Source organism: Lepidochelys olivacea (assembly GCF_965140295.1).
Source record: "Lepidochelys olivacea isolate rLepOli2 genome assembly, chromosome: 20".
NCBI lineage: Eukaryota > Metazoa > Chordata > Testudines > Cheloniidae > Lepidochelys > Lepidochelys olivacea.
Window position 1 is genome coordinate 19,280,751 of NC_140430.1, and position 22,249 is coordinate 19,302,999.

The 22,249-nt window shown below is 55.9% G+C and overlaps 3 protein-coding genes across 3 annotated transcripts in view; 2 read left to right on the top strand and 1 right to left on the bottom strand.

Annotated features, from left to right (window-relative positions):
* The first annotated feature begins 67 nt into the window (after nt 1-67).
* Nucleotides 68-10,863, top strand: TRIR (telomerase RNA component interacting RNase). The gene is made up of 3 exons (XM_084610519.1): nt 68-500; nt 8,657-8,734; nt 10,193-10,863. Exons 1-3 carry the CDS (start codon nt 219-221, stop codon nt 10,298-10,300), a joined length of 468 nt encoding a protein of 155 aa, XP_084466645.1. The 5' UTR covers nt 68-218; the 3' UTR covers nt 10,301-10,863.
* A 2,612-nt stretch (nt 10,864-13,475) lies between these two features.
* Nucleotides 13,476-20,218, bottom strand: LOC311510756 (RING finger protein 11-like). Its single transcript, XM_084610724.1, has 3 exons — nt 20,030-20,218; nt 16,718-16,887; nt 13,476-15,350 (listed from the first exon to the last, which is right to left on the bottom strand). The coding sequence occupies exons 1-3, from the start codon at nt 20,147-20,149 to the stop codon at nt 15,179-15,181; spliced, it is 462 nt and encodes a 153-aa protein (XP_084466850.1). The 5' UTR covers nt 20,150-20,218; the 3' UTR covers nt 13,476-15,178.
* Nucleotides 20,219-21,853: 1,635 nt separating this feature from the next.
* The window catches only part of TNPO2 (transportin 2), a 29,954-nt gene continuing 29,558 nt past the window's right edge, over nt 21,854-22,249 (top strand). The window contains exon 1 of the mRNA XM_084609807.1: nt 21,854-22,031. The gene's annotated coding sequence lies outside the window, so the exon portion shown is untranslated. The remainder of the gene's footprint in view (nt 22,032-22,249) is intronic.

Genomic DNA, 22,249 nt, shown 5'->3' on the forward strand with positions numbered 1-22,249 from the left:
GGTGCCCGCCATTCCCCCGGAGCGCGTGCCGGACCAGCGTACCTTACGGGCACGCCCTCGCATTCCCAGCGTGCCTTGCCCCGGCGAGTTCCCGCAAGCCCCTGGGGCCGCAGAGCGCTCGCTCGCCCGACCCCCGCTGGGGCTTGTCCCGTCGTGCCCCGCGGCCGGCGCTGGCTCTTCCCGACACCCCCCGGGGCGCGGCGGCCTCCGCGGACAAGATGGCGGCCCGAGGGGGACGGGCGGCGGCGGCTCCGCAGGGCCCGGGCGGCGTCAACATCTTCGCCAACGACGGCAGCTTCCTGGAGCTCTTCAAGCGCAAGATGGAGGCGGAGCAGCGGGGGCGGGAGGCGCCGGCCCAGGGGGGGCAGGAGGCAGCGGCCGCCGCCGGGACGGTGGGGCCTGGGGAGGAGCCGGTGGCAGGGGCGGCCCCGGGGGACTCCGGGACTGAGCAGCAGCGGCCCCCGGAGGGGAAGAAGAGGAGCGGGAGCGCGCTCAGCTTCGTAAGGACCCGGGGCCCCGCTTCCCCGCGCCTCCCCCCGACCCCGCTCCCCCCTCCGGCCTCCACCCCCTGGGTCCTCTCCCATCCCATCGACCCCCAGCCTCCCGCTGCCTCCTCACACCCCCCCCGCTCCCCCCTCCAGCCTCCACCCCCTGGGTCCTCTCCCATCCCATCGACCCCCAGCCTCCCGCTGCCTCCTCACACCCCCCCCCGCTCCCCCCTCCGGCCTCCACCCCCTGGGTCCTCTCCCATCCCATCGACCCCCAGCCTCCCGCTGCCTCCTCACACCCCCCCCCCGCTCCCCCCGCTCCCCCCTCCGGCCTCCACCCCCTGGGTCCTCTCCCATCCCATCGACCCCCAGCCTCCCGCTGCCTCCTCACACCCCCCCTCCTCCCCCCTCCGGCCTCCACCCCCTGGGTCCTCTCCCATCCCATCGACCCCCAGCCTCCCGCTGCCTCCTCACACCCCCCCCCCGCTCCCCCCTCCGGCCTCCACCCCCTGGGTCCTCTCCCATCCCATCGACCCCCAGCCTCCCGCTGCCTCCTCACACCCCCCCCCGCTCCCCCCTCCGGCCTCCACCCCCTGGGTCCTCTCCCATCCCATCGACCCCCAGCCTCCCGCTGCCTCCTCACACCCCCCCCCCGCTCCCCCCTCCGGCCTCCACTCCCTGGGTCCTCTCCCATCCCATCGACCCCCAGCCTCCCGCTGCCTCCTCACACCCCCCCCCGCTCCCCCCTCCGGCCTCCACCCCCTGGGTCCTCTCCCATCCCATCGACCCCCAGCCTCCCGCTGCCTCCTCACACCCCCCCCCTGCTCCCCCCTCCGGCCTCCACCCCCTGGGTCCTCTCCCATCCCATCGACCCCCAGCCTCCCGCTGCCTCCTCACACCCCCCCCCCCCGCTCCCCCCTCCGGCCTCCACCCCCTGGGTCCTCTCCCATCCCATCGACCCCCAGCCTCCCGCTGCCTCCTCACACCCCCCCCCGCTCCCCCCTCCGGCCTCCACCCCCTGGGTCCTCTCCCATCCCATCGACCCCCAGCCTCCCGCTGCCTCCTCACACCCCCCCCCGCTCCCCCCTCCGGCCTCCACCCCCTGGGTCCTCTCCCATCCCATCGACCCCCAGCCTCCCGCTGCCTCCTCACACCCCCCCCCCCGCTCCGGCCTCCACCCCCTGGGTCCTCTCCCATCCCATTGACCCCCAGCCTCCCGCTGCCTCCTCACACCCCCCCTCCTCCCCCCTCCGGCCTCCACCCCCTGGGTCCTCTCCCATCCCATCGACCCCCAGCCTCCCGCTGCCTCCTCACACCCCCCCCGCTCCCCCCTCCGGCCTCCACCCCCTGGGTCCTCTCCCATCCCATCGACCCCCAGCCTCCCGCTGCCTCCTCACACCCCCCCCCCGCTCCGGCCTCCACCCCCTGGGTCCTCTCCCATCCCATCGACCCCCAGCCTCCCGCTGCCTCCTCACACCCCCCCCTCCTCCCCCCTCCGGCCTCCACCCCCTGGGTCCTCTCCCATCCCATCGACCCCCAGCCTCCCGCTGCCTCCTCACACCCCCCCCGCTCCCCCCTCCGGCCTCCACCCCCTGGGTCCTCTCCCATCCCATCGACCCCCAGCCTCCCGCTGCCTCCTCACACCCCCCCCCCCGCTCCGGCCTCCACCCCCTGGGTCCTCTCCCATCCCATCGACCCCCAGCCTCCCGCTGCCTCCTCACACCCCCCCCTCCTCCCCCCTCCGGCCTCCACCCCCTGGGTCCTCTCCCATCCCATCGACCCCCAGCCTCCCGCTGCCTCCTCACACCCCCCCGCTCCCCCCTCCGGCCTCCACCCCCTGGGTCCTCTCCCATCCCATCGACCCCCAGCCTCCCGCTGCCTCCTCACACCCCCCCCCGCTCCCCCCTCCGGCCTCCACCCCCTGGGTCCTCTCCCATCCCATCGACCCCCAGCCTCCCGCTGCCTCCTCACACCCCCCCCCGCTCCGGCCTCCACCCCCGGGTCCTCTCCCATCCCATCGACCCCCCAGCCTCCCGCTGCCTCCTCACACCCCCCCCTGCTCCCCCCTCCGGCCTCCACCCCCTGGGTCCTCTCCCATCCCATCGACCCCCAGCCTCCCGCTGCCTCCTCACACCCCCCCCGCTCCCCCCTCCGGCCTCCACCCCCTGGGTCCTCTCCCATCCCATCGACCCCCAGCCTCCCGCTGCCTCCTCACACCCCCCCCCGCTCCCCCCTCCGGCCTCCACCCCCTGGGTCCTCTCCCATCCCATCGACCCCCAGCCTCCCGCTGCCTCCTCACACCCCCCCCCCGCTCCCCCCTCCGGCCTCCACCCCCTGGGTCCTCTCCCATCCCATCGACCCCCAGCCTCCCGCTGCCTCCTCACACACCCCCCGCCGCTCCCCCCTCCGGCCTCCACCCCCTGGGTCCTCTCCCATCCCATCGACCCCCAGCCTCCCGCTGCCTCCTCACACCCCCCCCCGCTCCCCCCTCCGGCCTCCACCCCCTGGGTCCTCTCCCATCCCATCGACCCCCAGCCTCCCGCTGCCGCCTCCACACACCCCCCCGCTCCCCCCTCCGGCCTCCACCCCCCGAGGCCTCTCCCATCCCATCGACCCCTGCCCTCCCACTGCCTCCTCGCCTCCTCCCTCTTCCCCCCCCCCCAGTCTCTGGCCTCCACCCCCTAGGGCCTCTCCTATCCCATCTACCCCCGCTCCCCTCCCTGGCCTCAATGCGATCTCTTCTCCTCCCCCCTCCCCCCCAATTTCTGGAGTCTCTCTTACACTGCTCCCCTCCCCCTGTGGCCTTCCCCTGATCGTGCTCTCCAGCTGCAATCTTCTTATCTTCCTCTAGTTCCTATGAATCGCCCCCCCCCCTTACATCAACACCACCAGCCTGCTGCCCCATGTTCTCTGGAGCCTCCCCCACCGACTTCTCCTTCCTGTCCCCCCCACCATTGTTCTCCCCTAGGGCCTCCACTCCCCATTCTCTTCCTCTACACCCCACTTTTATTTTTCCTATCTCCCCTGGGACCTCAAACCCCCAGTCGCACTCTCCTACCCCATCCCCTGGGAGACCCTGACCCCCTTTCTCCTTCCTTTTCTTCTACTTCTTCTCTTACCCATTATGGGGCTTTACACCTGTTCTCTTGCTTCCATCCCTCTCCTCTCATTCCCAGGGCCTCCCCTGCTCTCCCTCCCGCACCCCCCAGCCTTTACTTCCTTTCTCCTCCAGGGCCTCATTCTCTCTTATCAGCCCTGTGGACCTCAAACTTTCCCATCCCAGGGGAGCCTGTGCCCAACTCCCAGGAACCTCGTTTTACGGTATAACTCCCCCCCCCCCCCCCGGCACCTGCCCCATCACTGGAGGTTGCACTCTTCTTCACTTTCTCTAGCACATCTCTTCCCCATGATATTTATCTACTCCTGGACCACATATCCTGCTAGCTTCCCTATCCTTATTCTCTGAGCCTGCAGCCTTCCCTCTCTTGTCCCTCTTTGTGGGGTGCTGTTCCCTGCCACTCACTCTCCTGGTCCCCCTGCTGCTTTAGAACCCTCTGCAAGTGAGGAAACCCATATTTCCCATCCTCGTTCCCTTTCCATAATGGGGGGGGGGGTCTCCTTCCCCCTCACTGGGTGTCCTTATTCCACCCACACTAGGAAGCAAGTTCCCTCTCTGAAGGCAACTTCTCCACCCCCCACATGAAAAGTTTTTCCTCCTCCCTGGCAGTGGCATTTCTTCCTCCCTCCAATGCCTGGTGGTAGGTGCCCCAAACTTGATTTGTCTCTGGAATGTCCCCGGGAGAAGCTGTGCATGCATCTCACAGAGGTTATCCTTTTCCATCCCCTGCTCGCACAGCTTCATGGATTACTTTCAACTAGTTGGCTGTGCGCACGTGCCAGGACCAGGGGGGAAAATGTTAGTTGCTGGAGTCCTCAAAGTTTCTTCTGTAGAACTTGAATGGCCAGTCCTGGGCTCCAGCTGATCTGGTGTGTGCTCTGAGTGCCCATTAAGGAATGAAGTAATTACTAGAGCTTGTACTTCATCAAGGCTGTCCCCTTATCAGATGGCTAATAAATCCTTGGAGTTTATATAGCGCTTCAGATCATTGCAGTGCTAAGTAGCTAATTCTGAGCACTACTTAGAGGTAAGTATTATCCCTGATTTTGACCCAGGGAACAGAAGAGATACTGCAAGCAGACTAAAGCTCTCTTGGGCTAGTAGCAAAGCTGGATTAGAACCTGGTAGGCATGACTCCTCGCTCCCAGTCCAGAGTTGCAGTCCTATCTCTAACCACTAGATCATACCCCCTTTAGATGTGAAAGGCAAACCCACTGTTCTTGGTTACCCGCCCCTTGCTTTAATAGCTGGCCCTCACTGCCTTGAAAGCCAGTTGAGCTTGGAGAAGTTAGAGCTTTGTGTGCAATGGTCAGTGCTGTGGAATTTAAGGTTGTGGCAGGTTTGTCAGCGTGGGACTGGGGACCAGGAGCTCCTGAGTTCTAATATCCACTGTGCTGCTGACTCTGTGGCCTTGGGCAAGTCCCTTACTCTTGCTTCACAGATTTGAGAGAATATGAAGCAGTAAAGGGCCCACAAATGCTATGAGCTATTGCTGATACTTGTGGTATTTATCAAATAGAGACTCTAGATGAAGCTGCTTTCTAAGGAGAGTTTTTTAGAGCTACAGAAGAAACTTATTCCAACAATGACATTTTTCACTTCCTGGCATGTGGGTGGAATTATGTCTTGCTGATTATTTTTTTTTAACCCCCTGGATCTTTACATCTTAATTGACTACTCTTCAGAGTAATAACAGGTTTCAGAGTAGCAGCCGTGTTAGTCTGTATCCGCAAAAAGAAAAGGAGTACTTGTGGCACCTTAGAGACTAACCAATTTATTTGAGCCCTGTTTGCACTGAATAGTGTGCTTCCTTAACAGTTATTAGCACTGTTTCCCTGTTGTGCTTGGAAGCTCGTTAGCTGTAACTTCTGAAGATTGCAATGATGCTAAAGCAAATCCCCTGCCCTGCCATTACAATATCTGGGTCACTGGTCAAACTATGATGGGCTAAATACATCTTGGGCCCTGTCCCCACAAGAGTTTGAACTATGCTAGCTACAGCAAAGGTCAGACACTGTTGTAGCGAGCTGGATGGGGACAACAAAAACTGAGTGAGAAAATAATGTTAAAGAATAACTATTGCCTTTCCCAGTTGTCTCGGGTACTGGCTGTACAAGTGATGATAGGTGTGCGTGAAAACTGCAGTGGTGTTTGCAAATGTTAAACGGGTTCAGAGCCTTACCTGCTTTGGGCTTCAGCATTCAGACCTGGCCTCCGCAGTTATTACTCCTCCTCTTCCTTCCTACAGTGCTGGTCACTCACAGTGCCCTTTGGAACCCCCTAGCAGAGGACATTGAATAGTCAGTAAGGATAAGATTTTTGTCAAGGATATTTTTCGTAATCGTCAAGGACACATCACGGGCAATGAAGAAAAATTCACTGAAGCTGTGACCCATGACTTCTACCAAAAATACCCATGACAAAACTGGGAGCTCAGCTGCGGGGTCCCCACACTGCGCGCAGCGGCTAGGGAGCTGCGGGGTACCCCTGCTGGGCGGCACGGGGACCCTGCAGCTCCTGGCTGCCACAGGCTGAAGTCACAGATTCCATGACTTCCATGACCTCTGAAAAAATCGTAGCTTTAATAATCAGTTTAGCATTGCTGGCCATCCTGGTGCCTGCTTAATGCATTGGATAGGACCTGATTCACCAAGATATTAACATTATTCTGTAATGAGGCTATAAATATGCAAAAAAGTTATTTGTGTGTCTGTGTACCTTGCTGAATCGGGCCCTAACCAAGGTAAAGCTGTCTGCTCTATGGTGTTCAGGACAGGCTTTGGTACTGTGTTTTTCTATTCCCTTCATGTTGAATGCCACCTTACTGTAGGGCTGTTAGCGAGAGCTGTTTAACTGCCTTTTAGAAAATAGCCACCCCATAGGATGAATTTTGCACGTTTACTGGTTCTAAACCCTATTTTGGGGTTTCATGTGCAGGCCAGTGAGTGTTGGAACGTAGTACAGTAGATCTCTGAAAACTGGACCTGGATGATGATAGAGGCACAAATCTGATCTCCCTTATGTGGAGCTAACAGCGCTTTTATTCATTGTAACGGCAGACCATGTTTTTCTGTGTGCTAGGGAACTGTATGGACTGAGAAACAAAAACCCATTTTTCCTCTGCCTGCCCTAGCTCAGGATCAACAGGGATTGTAGAGAATGAAAATCCAAGTGCAAAGAGTTTCCTGCCCTTTACTTTTATGTGTATTAATTGGTTATGAAGTACCAATTGCACGCATTGTGCTGTAGAGCCCTGCCTCCATGCTGTCACATTCCTAGCACATGTTGGGACTGGCAGTGAGGGAGATGGGCTGTCACTCAAGGCTTGCAGTATTATTGCAGCTTGGCTGGAACAGGAGCTGGGATCTCCTTTTTTGGGGTAGGAGGAAGCAGGGATTTCATGGCCTCTTGCCTTGCTCGAATGTCCTTTGAATAGGGTGATCCAAGGAATGGAAAACCTGTCTTATGAAAGGAGACTCAAGGAGCTTGGCTTGTTTAGCCTAACCAGAAGAAGGCTGAGGGGAGATATGATTGCTCTCTATAAATATATCAGAGGGATAAATACTATGGAGGGAGAGGAATTATTTAAGCTCAGTACCAATGTGGACGCAAGAACAAATGGATATAAACTGGCCATCGGGAAGTTTAGACTTGAAATTAGACGAAGGTTTCTAACCATTAGAGGAGTGAAGTTCTGGAACAGCCTTCCAAGGGAGGCAGTGGGGGCAAAAGACCTATCTGGCTTCAAGATTAAGCTTGATAAATTTATGGAGGAGATGGTATGATGAGATAACATGATTTTGGCAATTAATTGATCTTTGACTATTCGTGGTAAATAGGCCCAATGGCCTGTGATGGGATGTTAGAGGGGGTGGGATCTGAGTTACTACAGAGAATTCTTTCCTGGGTGTCTGGCTGGTGAGTCTTGCCCACATGCTCAGGGTTCAGCTGATCGCCATATTTGGGGTCAGGAAGGAATTTTCCTCCAGGACAGATTGGAAGAGGCCATGGGGGTTTTTCCCCTTTCTCTGCAGCGTGGGGCGCGGGTCACTGCTGGAGGATTCTCTGTACCGTGAAGTCTTTAAACCATGATTTGAGGACTTCAATAGCTCAGACATAGGTGAGAGGTTTATTGCAGGAGTGGGTGGGTGAGATTCTGTGGCCTGCGTGGTGCAGGAGGTCAGACTAGATGATCATAATGGTCCCATCTGACCTTAAAGTCTGAGTCTCTGAATCTGACTATTCATACTTCCGCAGGCTGCAGAGCGGGAACAGGAGCAGGGTTTCCCCAAGGCTGTGGTTGGGAGTCCCAGCAACCTACCTGACTGGATGTTGGCCATGAAAGAATGACTCTTGGAGATAATTATTCTTATGCAAAATGTTTGTCTTCCGCTGACTTTCTACTTGGCTAATTACAGAATGCACATAACCTCTGCTTACATCATTGCATAAAAATAATACCCCACTAGCTTTATAAGCTTGATACAGAGATTTCTAGAGTGCCCGGAGCACTTCCTCAAGTCTGTGAAAATCCACATTAATACTACACATGAGGCAGTAGTTTAACAGCAGATAGGTTTAGGGAGCTTCATGTGACAGGCTGTGAAATGCTCAGCATGCCCTATTGATGATTGCCAGTGTCTGACGGTGAAACCACTTCAGGCATATTTGAGGTGGTGGAAGGGGATGCATGAGGCTCGAAAAATGAAAGCTTCCTGGGGGGACAGCCCTGCTGTAATGGCTCGTATTGGGATGGGGAAGAACTCTGGGTTAGGATTCCGATTCCCTTGGCATCTGCTTGCGGTTGGATTAAACCAAACGGTGCGTCGGTAGCTAGCTGTTGGAAGTGCGTTTGTCTTCTCCAAGCATCTGTGGCTGTGGTGGGGCGCAGGCTGTAGGTAACGCTTGGCAGCTTTATTCTGAAGAAGAGGCGTGACGCGTTAAGATGATCTAATTGAAGGACTCCCTATTCCATTATATAGTGGGCAACATTACCCTTGCAGCTGCCAGGGCTCGTATAACGGTTGCAGTCTTCTGTCCCTTCACCCAGGTGGGCAAGCGGAGAGGTGGCAACAAACTAGCCCTGAAGACAGGAGTGGTAGCAAAGAAGCAAAAGACCGAGGAGGAGGTAAGTGGCGGAGCCAGGGTTGCCTAGTGGATAGCGCACTGGACTGGAACTGGGGAGACCTGGCTTCTGCTCCTGGCGTTGCTTTGCTGGGTGCTCTTGGGCAATTCATGACCCTTTGTGCCTCCATTTCATTATCTGTAACATGGGGTGATACTGATCTTTAAGTGCTTTGAGATCTCTGGTGGGAAAAATGTTAGAGAAGAGCTAGGGATGACCACAGAACCTCTGTTTTACAAACCAACTGGGAACCGAAGAGTTCATAAATGTGGTGGTCTCAAAATGACAGTTTCTGGTGCATAAGTTCAGGATTGTGCCCTGCATAGCTTGATTGCTTGTCCTTCAAACTGCTGCAAAGCGGTTTCCAATGCATTGACAGCATCGGAATGTGAAGGAAGTTGATGATGATCTTCATCATTATGTGATTTCCCCATCTGACATGGAGCGGGAGGTGTTTGTGTAACTGGTCGTTTGTAAGATTGGTGTTGTAAAACGCAGGTTCTACTGTGATTAGTGATGATAAACATTCTTGAAAAAATCAGTCCAAGAGCATATCTGGGCAGCGGGTTCTGGCGTGAAATGAGTTCTGAGTGAGTCAGTTCCTATGCTGCTTGGAGGAGACTTCGAGCCACCATTATGCTTGCCTATTCTGGGGCTGGGTTAAGGGAGACTGAATAAGAGTGTCTACATGGAGCGTTAGCTCAGAATAGCTATTCTGGGCTATTTGCCCTTGTATTGAAGCTGTTCTGTCTATGTGGACACACCCAAGTGTGGAATAAGTGGAACTACTTCTGTTTAGATTAATCCACTTCCAGTGTGGTAGTTCTGGGCTATTTCCCTGTGCAGACAGAAGAGCCTCTGAGCTGCTCCAAGTTACACAGTTTCCCATGGCCCTGGGAAGCAGAGAGTATCTGCAGTGCTACCTAACCATGCTCCTGTCCCACGCCTCGGCTGAGGGCAGGGTGGGTCATTGGAGAGCCCTTGTGGTAATTGTACACCAGCGTCCTGTGCAGCTGAGATTCGCAGGGAGTCACTTGTGGGCACTTTAAACTGTCAGTGATGAAAGGGGCTTCAGTATAACAGTCAAGGTGTGTATGGGATTAAAACAGAAATTTGGATGCCAGGTCTCCTGGGTTCTATTCCTGGCATGAGAAGGGGGCTCTGGTGCTTAGAGCAGAGGTGGGACAGGGAATCAGGATTCTTGGGGTCTGTCCCCAGCTCTGGGTGGGGCCTAGTGATCAGAGTTGGGAGTAAAGATTCCTGGGTTCTAGTCCTGTCACTGGCTTGCTGTGGCCTTGGGCAAAAGTCTTCCTGTCCATGTCCCTGTTTGGGATAACTGCTGCTTTACCTGGTGAGGGTGTTGGCAGGTAGCTAATTGGTGTAAAGCCCTTTGAAAACAAAATCCACTCAGTGCATGTGTTTTGGTTACAGCCTTTGAATTTCCCCTTTCTCTCTCTGCAGGTTTTGACAAGTAAAGGAGATGCCTGGGCCAAATACATGGCAGAAGTGAAAAAATACAAAGCTCACCAGTGTAGCGATGATGACAAAACAAGACCCCTTGTTAAATAGCCCTTCTTTCTGCTGACTTCCGTGAGGACGCTCTGTTGTACATACTTATTTAAAACAGCGAAGGAGGGTAGCTAGTCACTGTGAACTTAACACAGCTGTTTCTAGCATTGGCTCCAATGGATGGTTCCCACAGACGTTTTTTATATACCCAGGCGCACCGAGACTTTCATTAGTCTGTCGTTTACTTAGTTTTGTTTTTCGTTGGTTCCTTCTGGGAAGTACGGACTCTGAATTAGTTGTAGCTTTTATTTTTTTAAAAGAATCCAAACTAGTGGAATCCCGACAATGTTGTATATTTCCGCGGCTGTCAAAGCAAAATCTAATCACCAGCTCTCGCATGTGAGATACAACTCGCTTCCACATCTGTACACAACCACCACCCCTGCTCTTCCCTCTCACCCACTGAGGACTCCAGCCGTCTCAGCAAGTTGAGCTTCATACTAGCTAACTTTGAGTAGAAACTCTAGGCGGTAGAGGGTGGGCGTCAAACTCCATTATTAAAAGTAAATGTGGATGCCACAGTTGCGTTTATTCATTAAAGACCTTGGATATTTTTAAGCTGCTCCTGCTTTGTTGGGTGTCTTTGATGCTGGTGCTGCATTCCCTGCGGCTCTGTTGGAGGGTTCCCAGTTGGTTCCTCGCGATACCTTTGCTCCGTTACCCTTCTCAGCGTTTTCAGGACCAATCAAGAGTTACTGGGTTACCGTCTCATGTGGTGGTTTCTCTCCCCAGTTCCTTCACACAACTTCAAGCGGTTTCAGACTGCCCGATCACTGCCTGCCTAACAAACTCCTGCAACTGCGACCCCCAATTGCTACCTGTGGAATGGGAGGGGTGTTTCTCAGAACTGTCCGAGTGAATGGGAGGCCTGTGGTCGCTCCTGTAAGCTAAGCAGCTTGAGACTTGGCACTAGTGGGTGGTCTAATGAGGGTCAGGGATGTGTGTGGGGAAGGGAAACGGACCTAAGTGTTAAAAACTTGCTACTGCTCCTGAAGACTCCAATCAGCTGTGGCAAAGCCTCTTACAGCAGCCTGGTCACAAATGGGCCATGTCATCCTGGTGGGGTTTGCACTCAATCGGAGTGGCTGAGTGACATGGGCCACAAGCCTGGCTGGAATTCAGACCCCTGGCTCGCTGCAGCTGCAACCAAGTCATTTCAACTCTCTGCCTTTTCCCCTACTCACAAGATATTTACATCAAAGTTGGGGCAGGAGAGTTTCTACAGTGCTGTGACATCTTAAACTCCAGCTGCTGGCAGTGGTGAAGGCTGTAGGTGTTGCTAGCATGATCTGCCAGTTGGAGGCAATTGCAAACTAAATATCCACCTGTAATTAAGTGATGGCTTAAAGGCAGGGCCTGAAGCTTATACCCAGCTGCTTCAGCCTAAGGGTCTCTGCTCTGGGCCTTTATTTCCTCAAGTGTGGGATCAAGTTGGGTTTAAATCTCAGGCCCATTGTGCCATTTTCAACCACTTGCCTTCAGCTGGCTCTTCTCATCTGTTCACAGTGAGCAGCTGGAGATGCTCCTACCTAGCAGCACCTTTGAGGAGAGAGAGGTGCAGTTGCCAATTAATCCTGGAATATTTTGGAGCCAGATTTTCCCCATGAATGGCTCTTGCCAGGAGGAGCTGGGGAAAGAGTGTAGTTTCCGATCAGTGTATCTTCTCTACCAGTCAGGGGGAGGGGGAAGCTGGATCCCTTAATAGGTAGAGATGAGTGACATGAATCTCTTGGGCCAGGTTCTATTTAGTGTGACCTGAGGCTTATAGCAGGTACCCTAGCTGACCTATCCTACCTACGTAAGGCTTTAAGTGAACGGCTGGGCCTTGGAGCTGCTGTGACATATCCCCTGTGGCTGTCCACCTGATTTATCACTCTTACGGGCCAAGCTCAGAGCTGCTCACAATTTTTTCTTACCAGATTGGCTGTTTAAAATAAACTCTTGTTGCACATACTGCTGTGGCTGTAGGCCTGTTTCACAGGAAGTGTTGCTCTGTTTTCTGTTTTGCATGTGTAATTAATTAGCTGTCTGCTGCCAATAAAGCCATTCACAGATACAGCTACTGTAAACAGAGCAGGAGCATGGTAAGCTGTTGGCTACAGCATAGCTTCCCTAGCTGGAGAAAGAGGGTGGTACCTACCTCCTGGGACTGAGGTAAGTGCTTTGAGCTCATGGGGTAGAAGGAGCTATGGAAATACCCTGGGGGAATGGGCAGGGGGTTGTGTCTACACTGCACCATTAACCTAGAATCCTCCCAAACCACATTTCTGTCCTGTAAGTGTCTGAGGTGGGTCTGAAGGTGTTTTAAGGCCAGGCTAGCTAACCTGGCTGGGGAGATGAATTAGAACCCAGGCAGGAACCCCCAGGCTTTGCAGTGAGGATGCAGGCTGAAGTACTTGGGTGCTACTTGTCCTCCAATGCTCTTGCCCCAATTCCGTCTTGAAGGAAAGACAGTTTCTCCCATAATTGACTGGGAAGGAATCCCAGAGCATCTCAGCCCAGAGAACCCAGAGATATGTCCCCAGACACACAGGCAAGTGCAGAAACCAAGAGGACATGGTTCAGTGCTGGGGACACACACCCAGGCACTGCTCCCCCAGGTTAACTGCAGTGGAGACATATAGCCTTGAGACCTCAACTAAGACAAAGGGTATCTCTGACCATGTACAACTAGGTGGTGTACATGGTCAGAGATACAGCAGGAGGTGGTAGCCACAGCTGATGCAAGCCGTTGTGAGGGTGGGTAGCAGTTTTGGGTGAAGAGATCACAGGTCCAGGTTAAATCTCCCACAAGCACATCCTATTCCAGCAGCTAGCATTGCCATTCTCTGTGACGTGACCTGGTCCATCAGGAGCACAGTTTAGGCCCATGCTCCTGACCAATTTCCAGCTGCATGAGGAGTACATTGCTGTCCCCCAGCAAACCATGACAGTAGATGCAGCGGCTCCTGTATGGGCCAGGCAGTGATGCAAGTGGTCGTGACAGAGATGGCTACAGGAGTCTTAAATGTGGTCTAGTGTTGCATCTTGTCAGGGCTGTGGGGTTCTGTTCCCCACCGGGGCCTAGGGCTGACATGTCCCTCCTTCAGAGGTGTGTGCTGTGCCTAGGCCTTTGTAAGCTGTGAGGCTGAACGGTAGGAGAGGCTCACCACCAGAAATCCACACGGCCGAGCGCTCACAGGCAATCTATTTTATTGTTCATTTCCCAGGCAATGTACATCAGTCTTGACATTCAAGCGCTAAATCCTTGTTAAGGACAATACATAACTGGAAAAGCCCTTTCACGCCTCTGACATGGGAACTGCTAACAGAGCACAGGCCAGCCCATCCAACTGGCAGCTCACTAAAAAATTGTGCAAAGCCCAGTGGGCTGGGTCAATTCCTGCATGGCGAGGGGCATCTGATGGCCGAGTGTGTGGAAGGCAAACAAGCTGGCTTCGCTAGCGTAGGTTTAAGTCTCAAGGCAACAAGGGAAGCTCCTGGTGCTCCCATCATGCGAAAGAAAACTTCCTATTTCATGGAGCAAACGTGGCCTCTGTTTTCAATTTTCTACTCTTGTAGTTTTGATCAGTCTTTGCTGCCTTGTAAGCCAGCTAAGGCAGCAGATCTGCATACTGTAGAGTTTAATGACTGGTATTAAAGTTGCAATCTCAAAGGGAACAAATTAATTGCTGCCCTACCTTCAAAAAGGAGAAAATTCATCAAAAAGCAACTGCCCTTTACCTGGCACACACTTAACGCACTTAAAATAGCACTAGGGAAGAAACCTGCATTTGGTTATTTAAAACCATTCAGTTGTGACACGATAAAAATCACATTGTGCCAAGCAGATTTGGCTTAATGGAAATAATTTATTTTGGGGACTATAAAACCTTTTGGGGGTGAGAGAAATTCCTCCAGGAAATCGCTTTGTTCAGGCAGATGTGCCAGGTGGAATATTAGAACATTATCTGATTGGTGAGAATAATCTCTAAAGCAGGAGAGAGAAAATGAGCAGGGTTTGGTTTCCCTTCCTCAAACCCAAGATTTACACTAAGGAGGTTAGCGCCTTCACAGGTGCCCTTTGTCGTGCTAGAATTGCAGAGTCCTGCTGTAATGTTGCTTCTTAAAGTCACCCACTACAGGGAGAAGGTTGCTTCTCAGGCACTCCTGTTTGAATAACAGGGGGTGGGGAGCCACTTGGGGGCTTATTTTCATCATTCCAGCCCATTGGGGGGTGGGCAGTTTGGTTTCAGTCAGTCAAGGGGTTAAGCACAACTGCCCCCACTCAGGGGAAGGGAAAAACAGGTGCTAAAGGAGCTGAGTTGTGACTATTTAAAGCAGAGAGGAACAGAAAAAATCCCTAACCAAGCTCAATCTTGAGCAGCCAGCACCTCTACGCTCTTGCACCTTCTGTTTGTTACCAAGGGGATCAGTACCTGTTTTTATTTAACCTCCTCCGTTTATCTCTTGCTCTTTCACTCCTGCGTTATGCTAATATTGTCACACTCACGCAGGGACTGCAGCTGAACAGCACCTCCCCCCCCATCCCCATCAGAGCTGGGCCATGCTCGCTAAGGAGCTACTTGGAGAGGCTGCATGGAATGGGCAGGTGCTGCTTTCTGGGAGGGCCCAGGAAGGGAACTTTCAATACCTCAGCCTGACACACTAATACAGAGCTTGTAAGAGGCAGCTTTTAACTGACATTCAGTCGGAGCCACGTTCTAACGGCTCTGGATGATCTGCAAGGCAGCAGGGTTGGAGTTCCTTGCCGGAGTCTTTGGTGTATCCCGTGAGTGTGCAAAATGAAAAGCCCCCAGCCCTCCACACTTGTCCAACTTCCCCCCCGCACCACCAGCCTCAAAGCATTAGCGTGGGCCACGACAACAATGCTTGGCCTCAATTAGTCTCGTAGGAGGCCAGCAGAGCAGCATCGACCGGCTCCATGCAGGAGGGACAGGTGAAGGAGCGCATCAGCCAGTCGTCGATGCAATCCACGTGGTAGATATGCAGGCAGGGCAGGAACCGGATGGGGTCTCCGTACACAAAATCCAGCATGCAGATCACACACCTGTGGCCAGAGAGAGGGGAAGTGCTGTTAGCTTGCCAGCTGCAGGGGAGATACCTGACCCCACTGTCTCCATCCATGCCCTGGGGGCTTTACCCCTCCTATGTTCAGGGGCCTGTCAAGCTAGAGTAGCCTTGAGGCCGCTCTACTTCATGCTCTGCTTCCCATGAGCCCTGGGAAGAGAGAAAAGCCCCTTTCTTCCAGCAGAGCAGCATATAGAGATTCCCAGCCTGGGCATGCTCAGAGGGAGGAGTCTTGACCCAATAAGCTGATGCACAGAGTTGAGTACAATCAAATGCCTCTGGACTTGATGCCAGGCACTGCAAGGCTGCATCAGACCAGTATTCTACCTCCCACAGCGCCCTGGACTAGCTGCTTCCAAGGAAGGTGAAAGCGATCCTCTCCCCCCCCGGCCACATCTATGTAGTAGGGGCTGCTACATCTATCTGAGCAGGGTGAATCCAGATGAACAGGTGTTGGCAAACAGATAGGCTAGCAAAGTGATTTCCAGTCTCATTTTCACATGCCTGTAAGTTTAATACACTGGCTTTTGGACTGGACAGTTTTCCGGTTTGATTTCCTGACCCCTACAGGAAAACTCCTCAAGCATTTGAAATCTAGGCATCGGTCATCAATTCCCTGCCATTGCAGGAGCCTTGGGCACGATGGCAGCTTGATCTCTCGCCTGTTCTCTGCCTGGAGCAGAGTTTAGTCTCCTGACGACTGAAATGCTTTAATGGCCTGTAATATACAGGAGGTGAGACTAGGCTATCTAATGGTCCCTTCTGACCTTAAGCTCTATGAGAGACAACTGAGAGTACAACCAGTGCCCTATTCTAAACAGAAAAAACGGGTTACTTCCCACCTCAGCCCTCCAATGGGAGACTCTCTCAAATACCAGCTGAACTCTGAAATGCAAAACTTAACAAGCAGTAGCTTTCATGGAGGCTTGGTTATGTTTGAGAAAGGGTTTGAAGATAAAGTGGAGCTGTCTGGAAGAAGTGGGATCAGCCCACTGGATAGAAAAATATTTGCAGAGGGCAAACTGCGGGCTGGCTGCTCTAGCAGAGAGGTATGAAGACAAGGACTCGGTCCTCAAAGACTTTCCATTCTAGGCAGACGTCATCCAGCCTTGTGTAATACCACAGGCTTGGAGCTAGTCAGTTGTTTTCCCTCGAGGGGTGAGTGGATTTTCTGCCAAGCCTGGGAAGTTTCCATGACAATTTTGGAGTTACTGCAAACTAAGGCAGTAAATTCTAAGGACTGTTTAGACATGCATTAGGGGCAGATTGTTCAGCTTTATGGCGATTGCCATCAGCTCAGCTCGGGCTAAGAGAGGAAACGAAGGGTGTCCGACGCAAAGGACTTACTCTTTCACTTTTTTTTCCGATGGTTCCGTGCCCGGATCAAAGATCCCTTTGGGCAGGTGCTGTATCAGCCCGATCCGCTGGGCGATTCGGATCTGTTCCTCTTCTGTTAGCTGTGTGGCAAGTCGGGTCTGGCTCGGCGTGGGGTGATACACTGGGATCGGCTCATGTTCCTTCAAAATCAAAAGACAAGAGCTCATTCCCCTGGTAACAGGCACCCAGGGCTGAACGTCCCCCCTCCTCCTGATTTTAAGAGAAAACAAACCGGGCAGGGATGGGCTAGGTAGACTCAACCCTGCCTCAGCATGGGGGGAGTTGGACTAGATGACCTCTTGAGGTTCCTTCCGGTCTGGCATTTCTATTATGCTATTTAAGGAGTTCATTTTGCAATCTATCCAAGTAGGAGACTTGAAGTGCCCTTATTTGTACTGCAGTAGCACCCAGGAGCCTCAGTCCTGGATCAAGACCACAGTGTGCAAGGTGCTGTACATTATTTAGGTGTATTACGGTAGCATCCAGTACCCCAATCACGGATCAGGATCCTAATGTGCTAGGTGCTGTACAAACAGACCAGAAAAGAGAGTCCTTGGTCCAAAGAGCTTCCAATCCAAGTGTAAGACAAGGGATGACAGATGGATATAGACAGAAAGGGAAGCCCAAGGAAACCAGACTGCTCAGCATAACAAGCAATGCACTCAGCACAGCTGCTGCCTAGCTGGTGTCAAGGTTTCTACAGGCATCATGAGAAAGGGGAGTTTTCAGAGCCCTGTCCTTTGCCTCCCACCGCAGGGCTGTGGACAGTTCTTCATGGTGTTACTGAACTCAGGCACCAATGGAGAACACCAATGCTGCTCCTGAAAAAACGCCAGGCCAGAGACCCAGCTGGATGCCATGATCTGAGTGGCACAGGGTCAAGCCCTTCATCCAGAAACACACATGCTATTCCCTCCTCCAACCCGCAGTGTGTAATACACGTTCCTCCCCCTACAAATGACCGAAAACACTGACTGGGCTGTTTATGCGGCTTCAGACCCATCTGGTGTATCTCTACTAAGGCCATAGGTGCCTTAGACCATGTCTACACTTACAAGCTTTCAGCAGCACAGCTGTACCGCTGTAAGATCACTTGCATAGCCACAATATGCCGATGGGAGGGAGCTCTCCCATCGACAGAATAAAACCAGCTCAATGAAGCTACATCAGTGGGAGACGCCAACAGAGCGCTGTACATCCAAGCCCTTGTGCAGGCAACACCGGGGGCGGGTTTCCACACCGAGTGATAAAAGTTTTGCCAACATAAGTGTGAGTGTAGACACGGCTTTAGAGTTTACATGGCTCTGAGCATTGGGCAGATCTCTTCCAATCTAACTAGGCGTTTCTACAGCACCCAGGAGACAGCTGTGTCTTCAGGGTGGAGACACCAAGCTGGGAGAGGAATGTTTAGGGTGGAGCTAGGCTGAAATTGAGCACAGTGTAGGCTGAGTATCAGGATACAGTCTGCCCAAGGGAGACTGTGAGAAGCCCCATTGCTTGAGGTGTTTCAGACTAGGACCAAAGGCCTGGAAATAGCCCATGGAGACAATCCCAATCTGGACAAGCCAGGATTCTCTGGCTCCCAGTTTGCAGGAGGTGCTGATGGGAGCTGATCAGAAATACAGCCTGGCTTTTCTGGGAATGCCAGAGGCCCATGTCCAAAGCCAGCGCCTGCCAAAGGCTGGCAAGGGGAAGAGAATAAGCCTGGAACCCAGGAGTTCCTGGGAGGATCCTGCTGGCCCCTGGTGCCCAGCCATGCGCCCATACAGGACTGGGAGTGCTGCTGGCTAAGTCAGGTAGGAGACATCACCCCACCCTCATCTAATACCCTTCCCAAAGGAAGCCCACGCTGGGCCACTCCCAGCATATCACATGAGCCGCACCCCCACCCCCAGAATTGCTCCATGGACCACACCCCTTGCTGCTCCCCTCCCCCAACTGCAGAGCCAGCTTCCCCAAGAGCCCTCCCCCCCACGGGGTTGCAAACCCCCATACTCCCCAGGGGTCACACCACTAGTTGCATAGCGAGCTTCTCCCATAGGCCATAGCGCAGCCTCCCTCCCCACCCAGAATCCCATCCCCATAAGCGGTAGCCCCCTCCTCCCAGCTCAGCCTCCCAGCTTCTCACCTCTCCTGGCAACCCACCTGCCCCATGGGCCACACCTCTGAATACATCCCTCTCCTGGGAACACCCCCACAGGCCTCGGTCCCCCCTACCCCAAGCCAACCCCCAACTGCTCCCCACAGCTCCCCCCCAGCCCATGAGCCCCTCCTTCCCCTACAGGCCACCCCAAGGCTCCCCCCATACTTTCCCAGCGTTGCCTCTCCCTTGCCCTCCCCCCCATGCGCCGCCCCTCTGTCTCCCCTGCCCCCATACTCACCATCGGGCCGCCCCCCGACAGGCCCCATAGCCCCCCAGGCTCCCATAGCCCCCCATGGGCCCCATGGCTCCCCAAGCTCCTCCCCCCGCCACGGCCTCCTCGGCCGCTCCCCCTATGGCCCCCCAGTCCTCCCACAAGCCCCGTAGCCCGCCAGGCTCCCCCGCGCCCTCAGGCCGCTCCCCCTATGGCCCCCCAGTCCCCCCACGGGCCCCATAGCCCACCAGGCTCCCCCGCCCCCTCGGGCCGCTCCCCCTATGGCCCCCCAGTCCCCCCACGGGCCCCATAGCCCGCCAGGCTCCCCCGCCCCCTCGGGCCGCTCCGCCTATGGCCCCCCAGTCCCCCCACGGGCCCCATAGCCCACCAGGCTCCCCCGCCCCCTCGGGCCGCTCCCCCATGGCCCCCCAGTCCCCCCACGGGCCCCATAGCCCGCCAGGCTCCCCCGCCCCCTCGGGCCGCTCCCCCTATGGCCCCCCAGTCCCCCCATGGGCCCCATAGCCCACCAGGCTCCCCCGCCCCCTCGGGCCGCTCCCCCTATGGCCCCCCAGTCCCCCCATGGGCCCCATAGCCCACCAGGCTCCCCCGCCCCCTCAGGCTGCTCCCCCTATGGCCCCCCAGTCCCCCCATGGGCCCCATAGCCCGCCAGGCTCCCCCGCCCCCTCGGGCCGCTCCCCCTATGGCCCCCCAGGGGCCCCATAGCCCGCCAGGCTCCCCCGCCCCCTCGGGCCGCTCCCCCTATGGCCCCCCAGTCCCCCCATGGGCCCCATAGCCCGCCAGGCTCCCCCGCCCCCTCGGGCCGCTCCCCCTATGGCCCCCCAGTCCCCCCACGGGCCCCATAGCCCGCCAGGCTCCCCCGCCCCCTCGGGCCGCCCCCCCAGTCCCGCCAGGCTCCCCCGCCCCGTACCTGGTAGGGGGGTGGAGCCGGGGGGGGCGGCGGGTCCCCGGGCCCCAGGCTGGCCCCGTCCCCCGAGTCGTTGAGCAGCGAGAGGTCATCGGCCGCCTGCGAGGAGAGGCAGTTCCCCATCCCCGCCCGGCGGGCCCGGCTCCCGGCCGGACTCTGCCACCCCCGGCCCTCCGCTGGGGGGAGGGGGAGGGGCAGAGAGCGACGCCGTCCGCTCCCCCCCCCGCCCGTCGCCTGGCAATGGTACAGCCCTCCGTCCCGGGGCGTCACGGGAATTGGAGTCCTGGCGCCCTTGGCGGGGCTCCGCGCGTGCGTAGAGGGGAGAGCGTGTGGGTTTGGGAGGGGGAGCATCAGCGAGGAAGGGGAGGGCAGTGAGGAAGGGGGCAGAGCAGGGAGTGGCTGGGTCGGGAAAACAGGCTGTGAGGAAGGGGCTGGGGAAAGGGGAGAAGAGGGGAAGGTGGCAGTGTGGAAGGGATGAGAGGGGGTGTAAAGAAGGGGGGCCCCCCACATCCCCCCAGTGACAAAAGGCTGACAGCATTTTGTTCCTTGGGTGGATGTACTGGTGAAAATCCATTTGGGAATCGATTTGATTCACCCCACATGACCTTCATAATTTGGGAATATACCTAACCTTGGACTAAATGCGCCACTTTCTCCTGCCTTGATCCTACCCACTTGCCCCTCATTTGCTTTTCAGGGTGCATGAAGAAAGCCTGGAAGATTTTTTCTTTTCCTTGTCTTATACGATTGCAGATTCATCATCACATGCTGGCATCAAACAGGGCAGAGTTAAGGTTGTCTGGTCTGGGGGTGACTGACCAGGGCTGGTTTGTTAGGGGAGCAGGGTCCCCGGTAGGAGTGCTGGGCAAGCAGAATGGGGCAAGCCCCCGTGCCGCAACCCTGCTCCCCAGCAGGAGCACCAGGCGAGTGGGTGGAGATGGACAAGTCCCTACGCCCTGACCCCATTTTCCCAGTACGAGTGGTGGTGGGGGGAGAGATTGGGACTGCAGGTAGAAGGGGTGGGGAGGGGTCCCTCTTGGGCTGGCCCAGGGCCCCACAAAACCATAATCTGCCTTTGGACTCAGGACACCTGGGTTCTATTCTGGCTCTGTCACTGACCTGCAATGTGACCCTGGGCAAGTCACTTCCTTTCTCTGTGCCTCAATTTCTGCTCCCAGCCTGTGCATCTTCCACGTTTCAACTGATTTAAAAGCATCCACTGTTGTAGCAATTTAACCAAAATTAGTTTAAAAATGACACCTATAGTTAAACCTGTATGACTGTGGAGACCAGGCCTCAGGTATGTACAACACATCTGACAGGTTAGATAAGAGATTCTCAAACTGGGGGTAAGGACCCCTCGGGGGTCACAAACTTAGTACATGGGGGGTTGCAAGTTGTCAGCCTCCACCCCAAACCCTGCTTTGCCTCCAGCATTTATAATGGTGTTACATATGTAAAAAAGTGTTTTTAATTTGTAAGGGGGGGGTTGCACACAGAGGGTGGCTGTCAGTAAAAAAAGTTTGAGAACCACTGGGTTAGATGCTACTGTAATACAAATAACCCCAAATCCCATTCCCCTTCCAAAGCTGGTGCTAGAACCCAGGCGTCCTGGCTCCCCACCCAGGGATAGAACCCAGGCGTCCTGGCTCCCCACCCAGGGATAGAACCCAGGCGTCCTGGCTCCACCTTTCAATCACAGCTTGGTTCGACAGATTGAGGGAAGGGGGCGTGGCTACGACCTCTCTTTGGGAGCCGAGCCTGCCCCTTCCTCTTATCACGTGACCGGTGCCCGTTTCTTTCCCCTGCACGTGACCCTCCCTCCGTTTCCCTCCCTCACGTCACGTGGTGCGGCCGCCAGCGGGCGGGGAACGGCGGCCGGCCGGGGTCAGCGCCCGCGTGTCGCGTTCGCCTCGTTTTGCCGCCGCCGCCCTCCTGGGCCGGGCAGCCGGAGCCGCCGCCAGAGCGAGAGAGGCCGCCGCGCCCGCCCCTGGCAGCCGGGCAGGTACCGCCGCGCCGGGCCGGCTAGGCCGCAGCGCCCGCCGGGGCCTGCGAGAGGCGGGCGGGGGCAGCGTGGCCGCCTGGGCGCGGGGAGCCGGGGAGGGGCGGGCGTTGGGGGAGCTGAGGAACCCCGGGGGGGGAGCAGGCGGGGAGAGGATGGGGGGCGGGAGGAGCAGGCGGGGGGAGGATGGGGGGGCGGGAGGAGCAGGCGGGGGAGAGGAT

Coding starts and splice junctions, on each gene's coding strand:
- TRIR (XM_084610519.1), top strand. CDS start 219: ATGGCGGCCCGAGGGGGACGGGCGGCGGCGGCTCCGCAGGGCCCGGGC. Junction 501..8,656: donor GCGGGAGCGCGCTCAGCTTC/GTAAGGACCCGG, acceptor CCCTTCACCCAG/GTGGGCAAGCGGAGAGGTGG. Junction 8,735..10,192: donor AGCAAAAGACCGAGGAGGAG/GTAAGTGGCGGA, acceptor CTCTCTCTGCAG/GTTTTGACAAGTAAAGGAGA.
- LOC311510756 (XM_084610724.1), bottom strand. CDS start 20,149: ATGGGGAACTGCCTCTCCTCGCAGGCGGCCGATGACCTCTCGCTGCTC. Junction 16,888..20,029: donor CGGCTCCACCCCCCTACCAG/GTACGGGGCGGG, acceptor TTGATTTTGAAG/GAACATGAGCCGATCCCAGT. Junction 15,351..16,717: donor TCGGAAAAAAAAGTGAAAGA/GTAAGTCCTTTG, acceptor CTCTGGCCACAG/GTGTGTGATCTGCATGCTGG.